The sequence below is a fragment of the Micropterus salmoides genome, unplaced genomic scaffold (assembly GCF_014851395.1).
Source record: "Micropterus salmoides isolate LMB-PRFRI ecotype aquatic unplaced genomic scaffold, ASM1485139v1 Ms_hic_scaffold_3, whole genome shotgun sequence".
In the NCBI taxonomy this organism is placed as follows: Eukaryota; Metazoa; Chordata; class Actinopteri; order Centrarchiformes; family Centrarchidae; genus Micropterus; species Micropterus salmoides.
Window position 1 is genome coordinate 8,587,457 of NW_024042261.1, and position 18,309 is coordinate 8,605,765.

General features: G+C 41.0%; 1 protein-coding gene across 6 annotated transcripts in view; it reads left to right on the forward strand.

Moving 5' to 3' along the window:
• The window catches only part of usp2a (ubiquitin specific peptidase 2a), a 44,046-nt gene extending 29,301 nt beyond the window's left edge, over nt 1-14,745 (forward strand). For 3 of the 6 annotated variants that reach the window (XM_038693365.1, XM_038693366.1, XM_038693368.1), the window contains 11 exons: nt 5,980-6,030; nt 7,598-7,721; nt 8,020-8,131; nt 8,227-8,337; nt 8,994-9,058; nt 9,532-9,635; nt 10,013-10,093; nt 10,246-10,324; nt 10,764-10,868; nt 11,087-11,207; nt 13,370-13,454. In XM_038693365.1, the coding sequence (XP_038549293.1) occupies nt 5,980-6,030; nt 7,598-7,721; nt 8,020-8,131; nt 8,227-8,337; nt 8,994-9,058; nt 9,532-9,635; nt 10,013-10,093; nt 10,246-10,324; nt 10,764-10,868; nt 11,087-11,207; nt 13,370-13,454 (1,038 nt within the window). Of the gene's footprint in view, nt 1-5,979; nt 6,031-7,597; nt 7,722-8,019; nt 8,132-8,226; nt 8,338-8,993; nt 9,059-9,531; nt 9,636-10,012; nt 10,094-10,245; nt 10,325-10,763; nt 10,869-11,086; nt 11,208-13,369 lie in introns of all 6 variants that reach the window. The other 3 variants (XM_038693367.1, XM_038693369.1, XM_038693364.1) reach the window with 2 other exon arrangements.
• The last annotated feature ends 3,564 nt before the right edge of the window (nt 14,746-18,309 follow it).

Sequence of the window (18,309 nt, forward strand, 5' to 3'; positions counted from 1 at the left end):
TCTTTTTGTGTTTTCCTATTAAGTCACTGTGGAAACCAAAGGCATAATCAGGGATTATTCATTTCTTCCAGCCTCTTATCCTTGCTTTGACCCATTCCCTCTGCTCCAATGCCACCCTCCATCCCTCAAACCCGCAGTCCCATATCTTTGAAGTAATTGAGCTCAGTAAATGGACAGATTTTACTTCCGCCAAGCTGGATGCACGCCAATGGGACATATCCGCTGTCTCTTATTCCCGGTTTTAGGAAGCAGTTCAACCTGGCCTGTGGAATGCTTTTTAATGTGGCCTCTCTGTTCACCATGCTTTTTAGCCTCAAAGGAGTAAGGTTTCAAAAGTAGCTCGCTAGTTGCCTGAGTTGCTTCTGACATTCATGAATAGAGCATTTATACAGTTATACCCGTGGGCTGCCTCTTTTGTGTTAAGCATCAGTCGGCTCACGTGGAACGACGGGGATATGAACAGTGGATGTATGTTCCATCTTGTGACTCTTCATCTAAAAAATAGACTTTCCTATCACACACTGATTCTTCCATGAAACCTCTCTGCTTTAGTTTAATGTATTGCCAACTGCAAGTGAAAATTAGACAGATGAACTGATTTATGAAGGTGTTACGTGAGGTAGCTAATTATTAGGCCATCTTATTATATTGTTAAATATCCCCAGAGGGATGCATGGAATGGATGCAAAGTAATTGGAAAAGCTATCCGTGAGGAATAATCAGTCAGTAGCTCCTCTTCTGCTCTGCATTTGCTGTGGTGGGTTACATGAAGTTATAGTCCAGCAAGGATGGACAAAAAAGAGATTCAGAGTCTGGATTTTAAATAATAATTTTTATAATTGATACATTACACATAGTACAGCTATATGGAGAGTAAACAAATGTGCTAGGGTACAAAAGTGCGACCCTTTTAGTCCTTGTTGGAGTGCAAAATTAAGCAGGCATGTCACCCTATATATGGGTTACTCTACAGGTGCAGCTGGCCAGTGATCTAGGACTTGATTAAACACACATGAAGCCAATTGCCGGCAGGTCAAGTCATTACAAACACATTAGAAAAATATAATTCCATAGCATCGACACACAGATATACAGTATATACATACTACAAGTTAGCTTGTATACTGGGAATAGAACCCACTGATATGGAAGGACAATAAGATCTATATATAAGTCACAGAAACAGGTGATATCTAATTCTTCATTTAACCCACTAGACTGGGATTAGAACAGTCAAGTATTTACAAACAAATGTCAATTTAGGTAACTCATAAAAAACAATGCACAACATAAATGCAGAGTGATTTGTGTCTTTTAATCTGGATCAGTATCTGTTCCTCTAATTTACAACTCATATATCATCATTTGTACATCAACTTAGCATTTTCCAAAGGAAAAATGTTTTATATGCATATATTTTTAAAATAGTTATTTTTAGCATTTTATTTGTTACCTTCAATAATGGGGAGGTAGTCAAATGTACACATTGCATTTCCTGTGACTACTTCATAATAAAACTCAACTCATCTTTCACCAGTTAAATTCTTTAAATGTGAAGCTGCAGCAGTACCAATGTTTGGTTTGGTTTTACCTAAATACAGCATTTTTTTCCTAGGAATGTCGCCTCTGACATCCAGTCTGTAATACTGCTTATATGCAATACTTTAATCAGTGGGCCTGAGGCTCAATCACCGTTGTGTTACCTTGTTCTGCGATAGATTATGTATATATACTTTAAGAGTATTGGTGGTGGTGTGTGAATGGTCATTTATTTGGTTAAAATAACATTAAGGTGATTTGAATGTCACAGGCTGCTTCTTTTGCTGTGAGAAGATATTTGTTGTATATTGATATATGTTAGTGTTAGTGTATGAAAAAGCCTTTGGAATATGTAGTGTTGACTTTAAAGCCCCTGAAAACTTTCATATCTTTGATTATTCTCCATAACAACAGATATTCATGACTAAATAAGCAAAATTAAAATACAGAAACAACATTCAACAACAACAACAACTTAGTTAATATTTAGTAAGATTGATTAACTTTGGTAATACTGTACTAATAGTAAGAAACAGAGTAAGAAAATAGATCTTCAGGGCATTTGTCATGACAGGATTGCAAAACAAACTCTTACCTGAACGTCTAGCAGCTTTGATTTCATTATAAACTTCTGACTTGAATTTTTGAAATGATGCACCTCTGTACCTGTATCACCCCCCCCCCCCCTTATATGCTAAAATGTTACACAGGTCTGGCTTTACTGTTATACATGATATTAAACCCGCATACTGTGTTAAAACTAGAAGGAAAGAACAGCAGAATTCACATAGTGGAATTAGCTGTCATCACAGTCATGCCACAGGCTGGGATCAGAGCTTGAGCCAGTAATTCATGGATCTTGACACACATACATAAAAGAATCCTGTTTGACATAGTTTGCTGAGGATTTAAGGTCTTGGATTATAACTGCAATTTACACACTGTCAAATGAATAGAGGTAGTAGGATTAAAGAAGAAAAAAAACATGATTGCTGTTGAATTGGGTGTCATTTACCTCCAATAAATAATGCTCATCCCTGACCAGTATTAGTTGATGTAGTAGAATAATCATTTTCCCCATAATCAAATCCCTACAGTATGGTGTGGGAGATTTCCCTCAACAGTTTGTAAAAGCTGCTTCACCTTGCCCGAAGGAGCTTGAAACTCACCAAAAATAATGTAATAAGTATGGCTTTTAGTGGAGCGCTGTAGCGTCCCATGATGCTATAAACGGTGCCTTCAAACACAAGTGAAGTGTTGAGTTAAAAACTGGCCTGAAAATAATCCCAGTCTAAAAGTCCCATCTGCTCCAAGTCATGCACTCCCGGCTCCTCACACTCGAAACTCTCTCACACACTGAGTCACACACACATACACACACACACACACACACTCCTCCATGCTCTGCCATGTCACTTTGATGTCACAATGTCCTCTAGCTTTCCATCCCGCAAAAAAAATAAGAATAGCGTTGCTACGGAGACAGAGCCCAGGACATTGCTTCATCGCCGTGACGTCTGCCGGGCCGGCCAAAGGATCGGCCAATTGCGAGTGGACAAGCAGGCGTTATTAAAAGCAAAGCTGCTATTTTTGGGACCGGCCGTGGCATTACTCAGCAGAGTGCAGCAAAGTCAGACGAACGCATTCCAGTGGTGGGGAGAGGCTGTGTGTCTGTAAAATTTGAGGTGACCAGAGTGGATTTTTGAAGCTGGACACACAACAGGATTAGTCAAGCAGGATACACAACAGGAGGGCTGTGTGTTTATGTTATATGGCCATGGCTAATAAAGTGCTCCATTCACTACAGTGGAATTTACAGAAAGGAGGATTTAGATAAGCCATAGTTAATTAAACAGTAGGTTTTCCCCCTCCACATGCTGTACGGACTCTTTCTCATGAATAAGAAACAGATGGCAGAGGTTATTTATGTAAGAGTAAAAAGCTGTTCCTGGATCAGCACTCATAACCAGATAAGCTGCAGGCTCGCATTACTGATGAACAGACGAACACGCTCCCGATCATGTCAGCCTGCAGAAGGCTAACAGCAGAGCTCAGGACAGGACAACTAACGTCACATTCAGTGTCCTTTCTCTAAACCTGCAATGCAACGAAGCTCTTCTGTGTAGGGCTGAAACGGCCGACAGCTGACTCGACAGCTACGGTATTTTGATAATCAGTTCTTTAAAGCTGCACTATCAGTATCTTTATATTAACAATGGATTAAATGTGCTCACGCTGACCCACAGAGTCTCTTTACTCTGTACCGCTCCTCAGCTCTGCAAAGCTCCATTTTTTTCAGCTTATTGTTTAGATTTTTTGATGAATCCGAAAAATAATTGGCACATTAATCAGTAATGAAAAAATCTGCTACTTATTGTAAGAATGTGTTAGTCCCACTTCTGCTGAGAAAACACTCTGCTGGATAGAAATGATGGAGCGTAATATTGCCATCTCCTGATCAGCTGAACCCTGGTAGTGTTACTGTTCATGCTGATGCACAGCAGGTTGAGGAGACTGTAACAATTCAAAACATTTCCCAGCGCACTCACATAACGCCTTCTGACACCGTTAGGCTGCTGATACCTTTGTGAATGGTGTGATCATAGAGGCCTACTCATGTGCGCTGATGAATCCGTGCAGCTGTGGTTGCCGGGTCACGTCCAGGGTGTGGTGAGGCTGCTGAACGCAAGACTTACACGCTCATACACAAGTATGTGTCTCCAGCTTCTCTAGCACGAATTGTAGATGTTGTTGACATCATCTAGAGTTTAAAACCAGAAGATGAGAACTTTGGGCCACGGCTACTTTTTATATACACTTTCCTTCATTAGGGCTTTAAAACTCACCCTTTAACAACCCTGTCCCCTTCATCTTCTCATGCTCTGTTTGATTTAGTCAGTGAACGGTTAAACACGCCTTCAATTCACTTTCCGTGGTGGTCCTGACAGACTCTATGTGTGAGAGTCCAGCTTTACCACAGGTGAGAGTAACACGGGGGCATGTGGGTAAGATAGATTTCAACTGCCAGTCAGATCAGATGACTGCTGTTAAGATGCCGGCCCTGCGGAGTTGCTTTCTGCTCAAGTTACCACATTGTTAGTTTCTCAACTTGTTTTTTATACGTAAAATTGGTAGAGGAGTCCAACTCAGTTTTTGACGGTAGTTCGATCTTATAATAGCTTATGTAATATCACATCAGTATCAGTATAACAGGTGCTTTGACAGGGCATAAAGTTGGTTGGTGGATAGAATGATGTGAAAAATGAATTAAATTCGGTGTGGATGGTGTTTTCTGAAGTGCAGTTGTCCGCTGCCTCTGCTCCTTAGTCAAGGGCTCAAGTGCATTCCTTCTCCACCCCCGTGTTCTTTGTTAGTTCTTCTTCTCGCTCGACAATTATATAACCACTCAACTTATGTAATGAAATTTAACCGCAACAAGCGATGACATAAGTTCTACATTTTGTACCATTTTAAGACTTTGAAATCATCATAATATGCTTTGCCATCTGTTGTGTTTCACTGAGCTAACATGTCTGTATTTCATGGTTTGTTGCACAGAGAATTTGCAATAATAAAAGCTTGAGTGTAGAAAGTCCTTAAGGTACGGCGATCCCTCGTTATCTACTGTTGTTGATCAGATCTCTGCCATCTGGGAGTGATTACCCAGAGAGGAAGTGACTGAGAGATAACAAAAACAAGTTCCTCTCTAAAGATAATGCTCCCCTCATTCCTAGATGGACACGACACATATCACCCAGATTCAACTGCAAGTGTAGATAGATCACATCTTTGTCACATGTCCGGGTTTTGCTGATTCTCCTGCTCCTCGGGGGAAGTACAAATCCAGCCTGAAAGTGGTTCAGGATACCGGATACGTTACAGTTCTGGGTTACAAACACAACACACAGAAAAAACACAGTGTTGACAATGCGTTTAAATGTGATTAAGTTATTAGAGGTGTCTTGTCAAATTCACACTGCAGTCACAGTTGAATAGAAGTGGTTCCCATCTCTAACTAAAACAGAAGTGACTGAAAAAAAAAATTATTTTAATTTTCAGTATTCATCAGAGACTATATTTGGGCTTTGTTCATCTCTTACTGATCAATTCATGGTAAAATATTGCAAATACAGGCTGAAAATGTAATATTTATACACATAGTAATAAGTTAAGTCAAAGTTAAAAACCATCGCACACCATAATGCAACATGGTATTTAAAAGGGTATTTGGACTTAATTTTCCCTGTTCACAAGGCTCCTGGAATAAAAACCAGGCTCTGGACATTTAAACAGTTTCACCGTTAATTATGGTTGGAAGATTATGTTTTGGCAAGATGAACATGTCTGTATTCTTGGGTGAATTTAAATACGGAAAAAGAAGAATATAAGGTGGATTTGCCTTTAAAATTTCATCTAAATATGTTGTCTTTTGTCTTTCAGAATTCAAAGAGTGCCCAGGGCCTGGTGGGACTAAAGAACCTAGGAAACACTGTAAGTACAGGAGCCACATATACGCCTAATTACATCTGTCTAGAGCCAAACATCTGGCAACAGTGGAGGAAGACTTTCGCTCTAAATTCCCATAATCCAATACTGTGTTACACTGATGGCAGTTTGTTGATATCAGGTGGAGGCCACGAAAAAACACAAGAGTGGTGGTCCAACGAGTGTCCATCTACCAGGCAACAGGCAGACAGATGGCTCCCAAAATAAACGATGTGTGGTGTGTGTGTGTGTGTGTACACAGTAACCTAATCAGAGAGCTCTGAACTATGGACCAGGGAGGGCTCGTCTCTCTCTCTCTCTCTCTCTCTCTCTCTCTCTCTCTCTCTCTCTCTCTGACTGGTTTGATCTCACCACGTTGCATGTGTCTCATGTGGACACGTGATGGGAGCAGAACACACACAGTGCTGTCTTTGAGCTTTGAGATACGTCTTTATAGCCAGTGATTATTCTAGGGTCCTTTCACTTTGTCTTGTTTCAAAATGAATGAATACACTTCCAGATCTACAAGACATCTTTAAATGCAACATTTATGTAATTTTAGCTAAATATGATAAAGGTCAGACTGTCACATGTTCACTGTTAACTGGTTGTTGTCAGGAGTGATCTTCCGTTCAAATATAGCAGAAAATGATACTATATTATACTATGTTGTCTGTTAGCATGTATCACATGACTGCAGCGCATACCGTCAGGTTATATCCAGGAATAGTATAATCAGATTGTAATGAAATGTAAGTAAGCTTAAAGCACATTTTGGGAAATACACATATTTGCTTAGATAAGAAGATCAGTACCACTCTTATGTCTGTGTAGTAAATATGAGTTTGGAGCCAGCAGCTGCTTAGCTTAGCTTAGCTTAGCTTAGCGTAAAGACTAGAACCCAAGTGTGAAAACAACACAGTGTGGTTTTATGGGGCGTTGTGTGCAGGACTATTTCTTGGACCAGTGCAGTGATTTCTTGTGGTCTTGTTCTCACAGTGAGGTTGCCAGGCAACCAGTGGACACTCCAAGATGTTGGCGCCCAGCCGAGAAACACTGCACATAACCCCGCCTGTAAAAGCACAACTTGATGTTTTGACACTTTTTGTACAGGTTAAAAACATGAGATGTGTCTCCTTTTCCCAGTCATTATGCTAAGCTAAGCTAACCCGCTGCTAGCTCCAGTCTCAAGTTGTTGTTGTTTGTATACTTCCATTAAACAAACGAGATAAAACTCATCAGTTAGCTTTAGAGGCGCTTTCCCCCAGTTTTCTTTCTTTACGTTAAGCTTACCAGCCACATTTGTCTTAATCATACAGATGTGAGAGTGGTATCAATCTTGGCATCTAACTCGTGGCAAGAAAGTGATTTGCTAGATCAGCCCGGCAACAAGCAAGTCAAATAGTAATAGTTATATTTGAACTAGATTATATCTTCAGAAGACAGATATTTATGTCTGTGGCAAACTAAATGTGTATAGAGAGTCTTTTTTTTTCTTTCCTGCAAATGAAGGGAGCTCGGTGTTATTTCATCTGTAAGGGAATCAAACTGTTTGTGATGGTTTTCCTTGCAGTGTTTCATGAACAGTATCCTGCAGTGTCTCAGCAACACACACAGCCTGCGAGACTACTGCCTGCACAACTCGCACCGCAGAGACCTTAACAACAACAGCCGCACCAACACAGCCCTCATGGAAGGTGAGAGACGTGTCACACGGGCCCCCTAGAGTCCAAATCAAACACTTCTCACAGCTGCTCACGAGTAACACACTCATTTCCTCTTTACCTCTGGATTAGATCTGCATCTTTCAGAACACATGTTAGGGATCCTTTGTTTGTAGGCTTTTCTGGGTCTTTTAAGTATATGGGGTTTGCATAAAATCTGAGACAGGGTTAGACAATGAGTTGCATAAGTTAAAGTTTCACAGGTAGAATTTGTCAAATGTATTTTATGTCCTGGTGTGTGAGTAACTTCAGTGTTTTTATGCTCTGGTAGAATTTGCCAAGCTGATGCAGACCATGTGGACGTCGTCCAGCAGTGAGGCGGTCAGCCCGTCTGAATTCAAAACTCAGATCCAGAGATACGCTCCGAGATTCGTGGGATACAAGTAAGTGTTGTTACGCTCCTCACTCCAAGCACTTCACATGACCTCTGTCTGAACACAGGAAGATGAGCTGATATTTCTGTTTCTGTGTCCTGCAGCCAACAGGATGCTCAGGAGTTCCTGCGTTTCCTCCTGGATGGCCTGCACAACGAGGTGAACAGGGTGACTGTCAGGCCGAGAGGCACAGTAGAGGACTTCGACCACCTTCCGTAAGTAATCTGCCTGACAGACAGTGTGTGTGTGTGTACCTGCACCTGCACCTTTCTGCACAGGATCAGCGGACCTGATGTACCTCAAAACAGACAGAAACACCCAGAAATCCTGTGAAAGTAGGGATGTTACAAATGAAATGAACCTCTGAAAGACACCAAACGGTAGGAGCATCAGGACCGTTGTTGAGGCCATTCATACATACTTTCATTTAAGGCTGCGTGCGACCGCTTTACCTCCTGTGTTGACTTGTTGCCTCTCTGGGACTCAGATCAGCTTAATGCTCCAATTCTTCTTAGATATAATGATCAGTCATCTAACCACGGCTTGTTTAAGGGTCAGAGGTAATCTGACTTTCAGTATTAACCTCAATAAACTAAATATATAAAAACAATGCAGATAAATAATTATTTCCAGCTTGAAAATGTGTGCCAGGGTAGAGAGTGTCTTTTTAATCCATTCTAACACCTATGATGAAGTAGGTCAGGTCCCTAAGTAGTGGCTGTTGTTTCTGCTATTACCCATTTCATTATCAACAAAACAGCTGAACGTTATCATCGGTACGTCTCCGTCTGTCTCGGCCATCGTCTCAGTCAGTCTGCACTGGATCTAATATTCTAACAGTCTAAATGTCTCATCTGTGCTCCATGTTCAGCGATGAAGAGAAAGGGAAGAAGATGTGGAGTAAATATCTAGAGAGAGAAGACAGTAAGATAGTCGGTAAGTGGAAATGCATCAATGCATCCATTTTTATTAGCTTTTTTTAGAGATTGATACTTTGAATCTTGTAATGAAATTGGACTTGTTTGTAGCTTTATAGGCCAATCTTTTAAAGAGATATTTGTTTTACATATCAAACATGTGTGTAGTCTGGACTAGAGGCTGACATGTTTTTGGGATTGAATGATACGTCCTTTTTATAAACATAAATATACATTTCTAAAATGAATATCAGGTACAGGATAGGACTGGATTGGGGCAGGTCAGGATAATTTTGAAGCGGGATGGGACAGGAGTGAAAATCCACTCCCGTGTCACCCTCTAGTCCGGACTTCACAAAAAAACCCACATCTAGAAATATGAAACTTATATGATCAGCATAAAGACAAACAGATTCTTCTCTCAGTGTGTTTCATGTTGATCCAGTGCTCAGCATCATGTCTTTTCTCATGTAATCTGTCTCGCTCTTCCAGACCTGTTTGTGGGGCAGCTGAAGAGCTCTCTGACCTGTAGCCACTGTGGCTTCTGCTCCACGGTCTTCGACCCCTTTTGGGATCTCTCTCTACCTATCGCCAAGGTTAGGAAACACACACACACGCACAGACAGATGTAACACAGACAGGGGGATGTTGGTCATCCCAGAAGTTCAACAGACACAAATGTCGATCAGTAGTGCAGAGGTGACTTTCTGTCTGTGTGTTTTTGCAGACATGTTCTCAGGATGATTTGAAGCTGAAATGTCTGATGCATTAATAAATATCTATCCACAGCTCTTAACATGAGCTTTTTGGTTTCCTCCCTGTCTCTGTTTGTGCTTTGCTTTGTGGCTGTGTGTGCGTGTGTGTGTGTGTGTGTGTGTGTGTGTGTGTGTGTGTGTGGCTGTGTGTGTGTGTGTGTGTGTTGTCTGGTTGCTTGTATGTATGCTAATGTGAATGCATCTATGTTTGTGCTCAGAAGGGCTATGGTGAGGTGAGTCTGATGGACTGCATGCGGCTCTTCACCAAAGAAGACGTACTCGACGGGGACGAGAAGCCGGTACGTGTCCAAGAACCAACAGAATCATTAGCTACATGAAAAAGAGATATGCTGCTTATCAAGCATTTATTGTGTCTCTTTATTCCATATTTTGCTGGATTAAAAGTGGCAGTTTAAGTAGTGAGTGAACAGACTGTATTTCTTCTCCACAGACGTGCTACAGGTGTAAAGCCAGGAGGAGATGCACCAAGAAGTTCACAATACAGAAGTTCCCCAAGATCTTAGTGCTGCGTATCCTTTCCTCCGGACATTAGTGTCTGATTTGATGTATTATATTAAATGTTTGCAGTGAGCCTGAAGGTGCGTGTGTCAGTGGGAGAGTGTATTATTATCAGTATGGCAACACCGTAGTACACAGTAGTTGATTGCAATTGTAGACTTACTGTGAGATTTACCAGAGAAAATACAATGTGTGGAAATTCATATCATGTCCATGGAGAATAAAAAGGATTCAGTAAGTGCCCGTGTGGTGGCTCCTTTAACCCACTGCAAGTAAAAACTCTATACAGTCAGGAAACTCTTGTATTTGAAGCCCAGTGTTGTGTAATTGGCTGTGGTTTCTTGTCTCAGCCTAGTAAGAAACCTTGTACACAAATGTAACAAATGTTGGCATCATGTGTTAAAAGGTATATACAGAGCAGTTGTTCCTTGACTCCTCCCGTCTGTCCAGACCTGAAACGCTTCTCTGAGGCACGCAGAACCAGCAAACTTTCCACCTTTGTTAACTTCCCCATGAAGGACCTTGACCTGCGGGAGTTCGCCTCCGAAAACAGCAGTAAGTAACAAACATGATTGTAATGTATTTCATGTGTTATTATATTAGTATATATGGTTGTTGTGCTTTGATTTCAGTGGAGATGTAGTGTCACATCATTTAAAAGCTATTCCAGGGTCTCTTCTCCACACTGACAAAAATACAGTTCTTCGGTTCAAATATACTGCGCAAAATGTTGTTAAAAAAGAAGACTTGTTTTTGCTTCTGTCCTCTTCTAGTAAACGCAGTGTACAACCTGTATGCAGTGTCCAATCACTCAGGCACCACTATGGGCGGTCACTACACAGCCTACTGTCGCAATCCCAACTCGGGAGAATGGTACACATTCAACGACTCCAGGTAGGTTTGAACACCCGTCATCGTCATCATCAGTCAAGAGATGTGAATTTACCAATGTGGTTTCAAAACATTTGGTCTCCACTTTCAGCTGCCTTCAGTCCACTAATAAACAGTTATCAAACGTAGCGTGGAGAGCTTTTCATTAGAATTGTGTTGGTATTAGAACAGCATGTATACATACATACAACTGTACTGCTGTATGATTTATTACAAATTGAATTTCACGCAAGCATGTGTAGCTACGATTAATCACCAATTATGAGTAAATGTCAGCTGTTCATGCAAACTCAACAAGCATAGAATGTAAACACACTAATGAAACGGATCATAAACAGGATTATTGGAGTTGATTGGAGTGAAAAAACGTATTAATTACCCATTAGTATCAAGAGATAAATCATTCATAATGAATCTTTTACAACATCATAACCTGACTACATTAGTAGTTACCGTGACCACTCATAATGCAAACTACAGTGAGTGAAGCAGCAACGGAGGTGCAGATAATCCTCCTTTATCTCCTCCGCTGCCTCGTGAGCATCCCGTTTCTCCCCCCGGCCTTCGTCCTGCTATGCCGCGGTCATTCACAACACCACCACCGCTGAATGCCAGTGTAACACTGTAGCAGGGCTTCAGGACATTACCATACAGAGCGTAGTTCTCCGCACATGACTACACACATGCTATTCCAGCTGTTATATCATATATGAGGTGTGCTGAAAACATTTTGTAAAACTGGAAAAGAGATGAACTGATTTTGGCTTTTAGTTGGTGTACATAATTACATAAATGGTAGGGATGGTACATAGTATACTGTCCAGGTTACACTTATTTATTATGAAATAATGCCTAATGAAACACAGCTGTGTATCTAGTTTCACCACTTGATATCTAGCAGATGTTGGCAATTGTTGCTTGAACAATGACAATTAATTGATTATTAAAAGTTTCAAATTTTCAGCAATAGTTATAAAATACCAGGGGATGTCTGAATTTATTGAGAGTTTGAGGTGGGATCCTGCAGCTGCACTTATTGTTTTCAGTATTTGCATTACAAATCTGATCAAGAATGAATGTTCTGCTAAACCTTTAAATTTGAAATCAAATGTTTAACCGTTAACCCTTTAAATCTGATTCACATTTGCGCCCCTTGAATCATGGAACTCACTGCTGGGATTACTAACATTAGTATCTGAATGAAAAGACGTGCTTCTTGAAACTCCAAATCCTGCCTCATAATCACTACATTTAGACTTGTTTTTCACCAGTATCTACAGTAATCCAGGTGATCCGGGTTGCTGTCTGTACCTCTGTGGTTACAGAGCAAACAGGATCTGGTAGTAGTTTTCGCAGCATGACTTTTGACTGTGAAGCTTCACCAAAATGTAAAGCAGGCTTAGGTGTAGCCCCTAGCCAGGTCACTCGTCGTGTCCCAAATCCAGAGTACAAACTGATTCTAAGCAGGTTTCGAGTATGTAGTATGATCACACTGGAAAGGTGACAAAAGGAAGTATACTCAAAACAGACAGAATGCAAACCAGATATGGTGGAGTTCTGAGTGTTGATGCACGCTACTCTCCCACAATGCAATGCACAAAGTGGAGGAGCCGCTCACAGTTAATACAAATCTATGAATTGTGGGTGGTGGTGATCCAGAAAGATCTTGGAAAACCAAAATATCAATAGTTATTAGAAATATTAGTATATTGTGATGATTAGCATGTAGTATATACTGTGTAGAATTAATATGAACTGACTCACATGGCAACATTATAGTTCCTGTTCACACACAAAGGATGATGGGAACCCTGGGGTCAACAACTCAACTGAACGTGTTGTTCATCCCAAATGAAATAATGGAATTAACAGTCGAAGTTTGGTGTGTTGAAAACCTGTGGACATTTATGTAGTACCACGACATGTAAACTGATCTTATTCTGAAAATGACATAAACGACATTCTCAGCCAAGACATGTAGTGACTTTACCATCAGTCCGTAAGTAAAGGGGGTGACAAATGGTTCAGAGGCTAACTGACCCAGAATTTTAAATGTTGTATGGATATTGTCTTTATAGATGCCAAACACTGCATGAGTTAAATTGACCAGAACTCTCTTATTTCTCACCACGCACACAACCTATCTCCCCTCTCTTTCTTTCCAGAGTAACGCCAATGTCCTCCAGCCAAGTGCGCAGCAGCGACGCCTACGTCTTGTTCTACGAGCTGGCTTCCTCCTCACGGATGTGAAGCCTCCTGGAGGATGACGGGCCGCAGCACCGCTCGGACTGACGGACAGATGGATGGATGGAAAATTAAAGTGTTGGCGGAGGCGGGCCTATTTTGACTTGTATTTGGACATATATAACACACACGCACATGCACACACACACACACACACACACACACACACGAAGGCAAGCACTCCCAGCAGCCTGGAGGCCGCTTCTCTCCACGGAGAGAGCTGGAGAGGGGAACACTGGAAACCACAGGAACCTGATCAACCAGCCCTGCTTTCTTTCTCTCTCTTTCTCGTGTCTTGCTCATTCTGGGTGGAGGTGTGTGTTTGCTGTGTGCGTGTGTGTGTGTGTGTGTGCAAAGCTGACACTCGGCAATAATCCCATCTGACCGACCAATCGGTGAATCCGTCTCTGTCTCCTCTCTATGCACTGCGAACCGAACTCTCTTCCTAACCGCGCCTTCGTTTTTTTCTCTTCAACTCTTGATCTTCTCGTTTGCCTCAAACCATTAAAACTGACTGGTTTCAATTTAGGACTTTTTTTCTGCTTTGAATTCATGTTGGGGTTTTTTTGTTTTTGTTTTTTTTTCTCGGAGCAGGGGGTTATTACCACAGCACCATGAGCATCATCATCATTACCACTTTGGACTGTGGATAAATTGTGCTTAGTGTGTGACTGTAACAGGACTGCTCATGGTTACAAGGAGCTTACAGCCCACCGGCCTGCTTGGTTTTCATGGCTTTCCCTTCCACTGCACTACAACACTCCCACATCTCTGTTGGCATCTTCTCCTCTCTCTTTGTTTCTCTGAAAGTGGTTGGGAGGCCGGTGGCACTGTGAGTGTTACATGTTTCAGAGGACGACCCTGTAATATGTGTTTTATTTCATTTGTTTCTCCCACGTGTGGCTGCTACTGATGTCTTCAAAGTGCTGTGAATGGATGAGTGGACGGTCCGGTACGGATCTGCTAAGGATTAATGATATAGACGATAATAACGGTAACAGTCTTTTCTTCCTCTCTTGTTTCATGCCATTGAACAACACGGAAAGAATGTTTTAAAGAAGAAAACACTATATCTGTATATTTTTATATCCCGATGCAATATAGAGAATGTACTATTCAATGGTGCTGAAAATGACCCATAACTGTTTTCAGTTGGTTTATTTCCCACGTTTCAAGAGAGAAAAAAAAGTTAGTATTTATGCTTACAGGTGATAATGTGATGAGTCACACTTTTTAACAGTGGCAGTCAAACACATGAGTATATAAATATATATGAATAAAAGCTAACAAAACAGTGGTTTTACTTTGAGTCTTTGTCTTTTTTTTAGCTTTTGTGAAGGAGAATCTGCACCGTAGTGTACAGACATGGTGACTGTAACAGATGCTGTACTTGCACAGGAAGAAGAAAAACTGGTTTATAATGGGTAAAGAAGTCCGATTCAGCAAGAAAAAAAGCCAGGTGTTAACTAAACAAGAGTGGAATAGTTAGGCCATGGGGTCACAGGGTCAATCTGAGGGGTCACAAGATGATTGTGACAGTAGGGCAAGTAATCCTAACAGTAAAATTTGTTACACCATACATGAAGCATTTTGGTGCTAAAGAGATGCCCTGGCCTACAAATCATATTCTGAAAATGTAAGAGAACAGGCTTGTTTGGTTTAGACCCCAAAAATCTAATCATAATCTAATCATAATATTTTTATATTTTATTCAGTGAAAATGAAATGCAGAAATGACCATTCTCACCCAACAAAAGCCGGACTCATACCACAATATCTGTCAAAATAATCACTAATTCTTTTTTGCATATTGTCAGCCCTAATTAACAGGAGTTTTACGTCTTCAGGACTAAAATAATATTCAAATAAAGCTAGGAAATGACTCTTTGGTTGAACTGGTCACAACCGGCAGATATTAGCAACCTATGAGGAGTGGCTAACTGTAGACTAGCACTTCATTTTAAGGGGTCACAAGTCAAAAAGGTTTGGAACCACGAGCTTAGGCAAGTGTTCAGGCCCTGGTGGCTTTGTCCTCTCCCTCCCAACTTTATGGAAGTAAAAAGTATTTTAAGTTTTAAAAGAACACTCAAATGCACACACTGTATGAACACTGAAACATATTTTTATGTCTGTATGTTCCTCCTGTTCACTCTGGCCATAAAGAAATCCATTTCTAAAGTAATTCCTATTTAAGTGATGGACAGATTATCTATCTATCTATCTATCTATCATAAGACATTGGGACAAGCTTGTTAATGTAACAAGGAAGGAAACCATTCACATGCAAAATGTTTTGTAATACTGAGCAGTTTTTTTGCACTGAAAATAACCCTACTTGACATGAATTATAATTATTATAGCTCTTTCACAGGCAAAGTGTTTCAACCAGTAGAAAGTCATACTTATCTAATTGTTTCGAAAAGTATAATTTGGCTGCCAGAGTTTTTGTAATGAAACTGAACTACTGCACATAGTAAAATCACACTTTAGTGATCTAATTCATCCTGGGTTAGACACCAAACTGGCTCTCTTATCAGCTTAACGCCACAGAGACGCACACCATTTTCTTTTGATGGATTGCTCAGTAATCATTATGGAAGTGCGTGGCCTACTTCCTGCCGCTCCGTTATCCACACGTGGCCTATTTCTGTGGTCCAAGCATTGCAGCCTCATGATGCCATGAATAGGTCCAGCAGCCAGGAATAGTTCATAGGGGGACACCCTGGAGGCTCCCACATCACAATGGAAGGACTTATCCCTTAGATGTCTGGAAAATACACACACACACACATATACAGTGGGTACGGAAAGTATTCAGACCCCTTTAAATTTTTCACTCTTTGTTTCATTGCAGCCATTTTCCAAAAATCAAAAAATTCATTTTATTTCTCAGTAATGTACACTCAGCACCCCATCTTGACAGAAAAAAACAGAAATGTAGAAATTTTGGCAAATTTATTAAAAAGACAAACTGAAATATCACATGGTCATAAGTATTCAGACCCTTTGCTCAGTATTTAGTAGAAGCACCCTTTTGATCTAATACAGCCATGAGTCGTTTTGGGAAAGATGCAACAAGTTTTTCACATCTGGATTTGGGGATCCTCTGCCATTCCTCCTTGCAGATCCTCTCCAGTTCTGTCAGGTTGGATGGTAAACGTTGGTGGACAGCCATTTTCAGGTCTCTCCAGAGATGCTCAGTTGGGTTTAAGTCAGGGCTCTGGCTGGGCCATTCAAGAACAGCCACGGAGTTGTTGTGAAGCCACTCCTTCGTTATTTTAGCGGTGCGCTTAGGGTCATTGTCTTGTTGGAAGGTAAACCTTCGGCCCAGTCTGAGGTCCAGAGCGCTCTGGAAAAGGTTTTCGTCCAGGATATCCCTGTACTTGGCCGCATTCATCTTTCCCTCGATTGCAACCAGTCGTCCTGTCCCTGCAGCTGAAAACCCCCCCCACAGCATGATGCTGCCACCACCATGCTTCACTGTTGAGACTGTATTGGACAGGTGATGAGCAGTGCCTGGTTTTCTCCACACATACCGCTTAATTAAGGCCAAAAAGTTCTATCTTGGTCTCATCAGACCAGAGGATCTTATTTATCACCATCTTGGAGTCCTTCAGGTGTTTTTTAGCAAACTCCATGCGGGCTTTCATGTGTCTTGCACTGAGGAGAGGCTTCCGTCGGGCCACTCTGCCATAAAGCCCCGACTGGTGGATTGCTGCAGTGATGGTTGACTTACTACAACTTTCTCCCATCTCCCGACTGCATCTCTGGAGCTCAGCCACAGTGACCTTTGGGTTCTTCTTTACCTCTCTCACCAAGGCTCTTCTCCCCCGATAGCTCAGTTTGGCCGGACGGCCAGCTCTAGGAAGGGTTCTGGTCGTCCCAAACGTCTTCCATTTGAGGATTATGGAGGCCACTGTGCTCTTAGGAACCTTAAGTGCAGCAGAAATGTCTTTGTAACCTTGGCCAGATCTGTGCCTTGCCACAATTCTGTCTCTGAGCTCTTCAGGCAGTTCCTTTGACCTCATGATTCTCATTTGCTCTGACATGCACTGTGAGCTGTAAGGTCTTATATAGACAGGTGTGTGGCTTTCCTAATCAAGTCCAATCAGTATGATCAAACACAGCTGGACTCAAATGAAGGTGTAGAACCATCTCAAGGATGATCAGAAGAAATAGACAGCACCTGAGTTAAATATGAGTGTCACGGAAAAGGGTCTGAATACTTATGACCATGTGATATTTCAGTTTTTCTTTTTTAATAAATTTGCCAAAATTTCTACATTTTTGTCTTTTTTCTGTCAAGATGGGGTGCTGAGTGTACATTACTGAGAAATAAAATGAACTTTTTTGATTTTTGGAAAATGGCTGCAATGAAACAAAGAGTGAAAAATTTAAAGGGGTCTGAATACTTTCCGTACCCACTGTATATATACACATGTGGAATCTAAACCTCATGCAGTGAAACATTAATTCAACCTGAATTTCACACCATCAGACTGATGTATTGGTGTCACTTCACTTAGTGGCACACATTCTGTAATATTGGAAGTAACAGTGCTTCATTTTGCAGAACAGTGCTTACTTACCTTCAACCATTTTACACTCCATACCTTTATTTGTGGATTCAGGACTAATTCCTCTGAAGCCAACATGCCAATATCTAAAACTTTTTCTTGGAAGAGGAAGAGAAGAATGTCCTTAAAAGAAATGCTCATTTTAAACCCAAGTAAATGTAAAATTATTAACGATTAGAAACAACAATCTTCATATGTTGAACTGTGTGACTGTCTGTAAATAAACTTAACATTTTCAAATGTAAAGTAGAACTGCTGTGTTCTGTCTGAAAGACTCCAGGTTA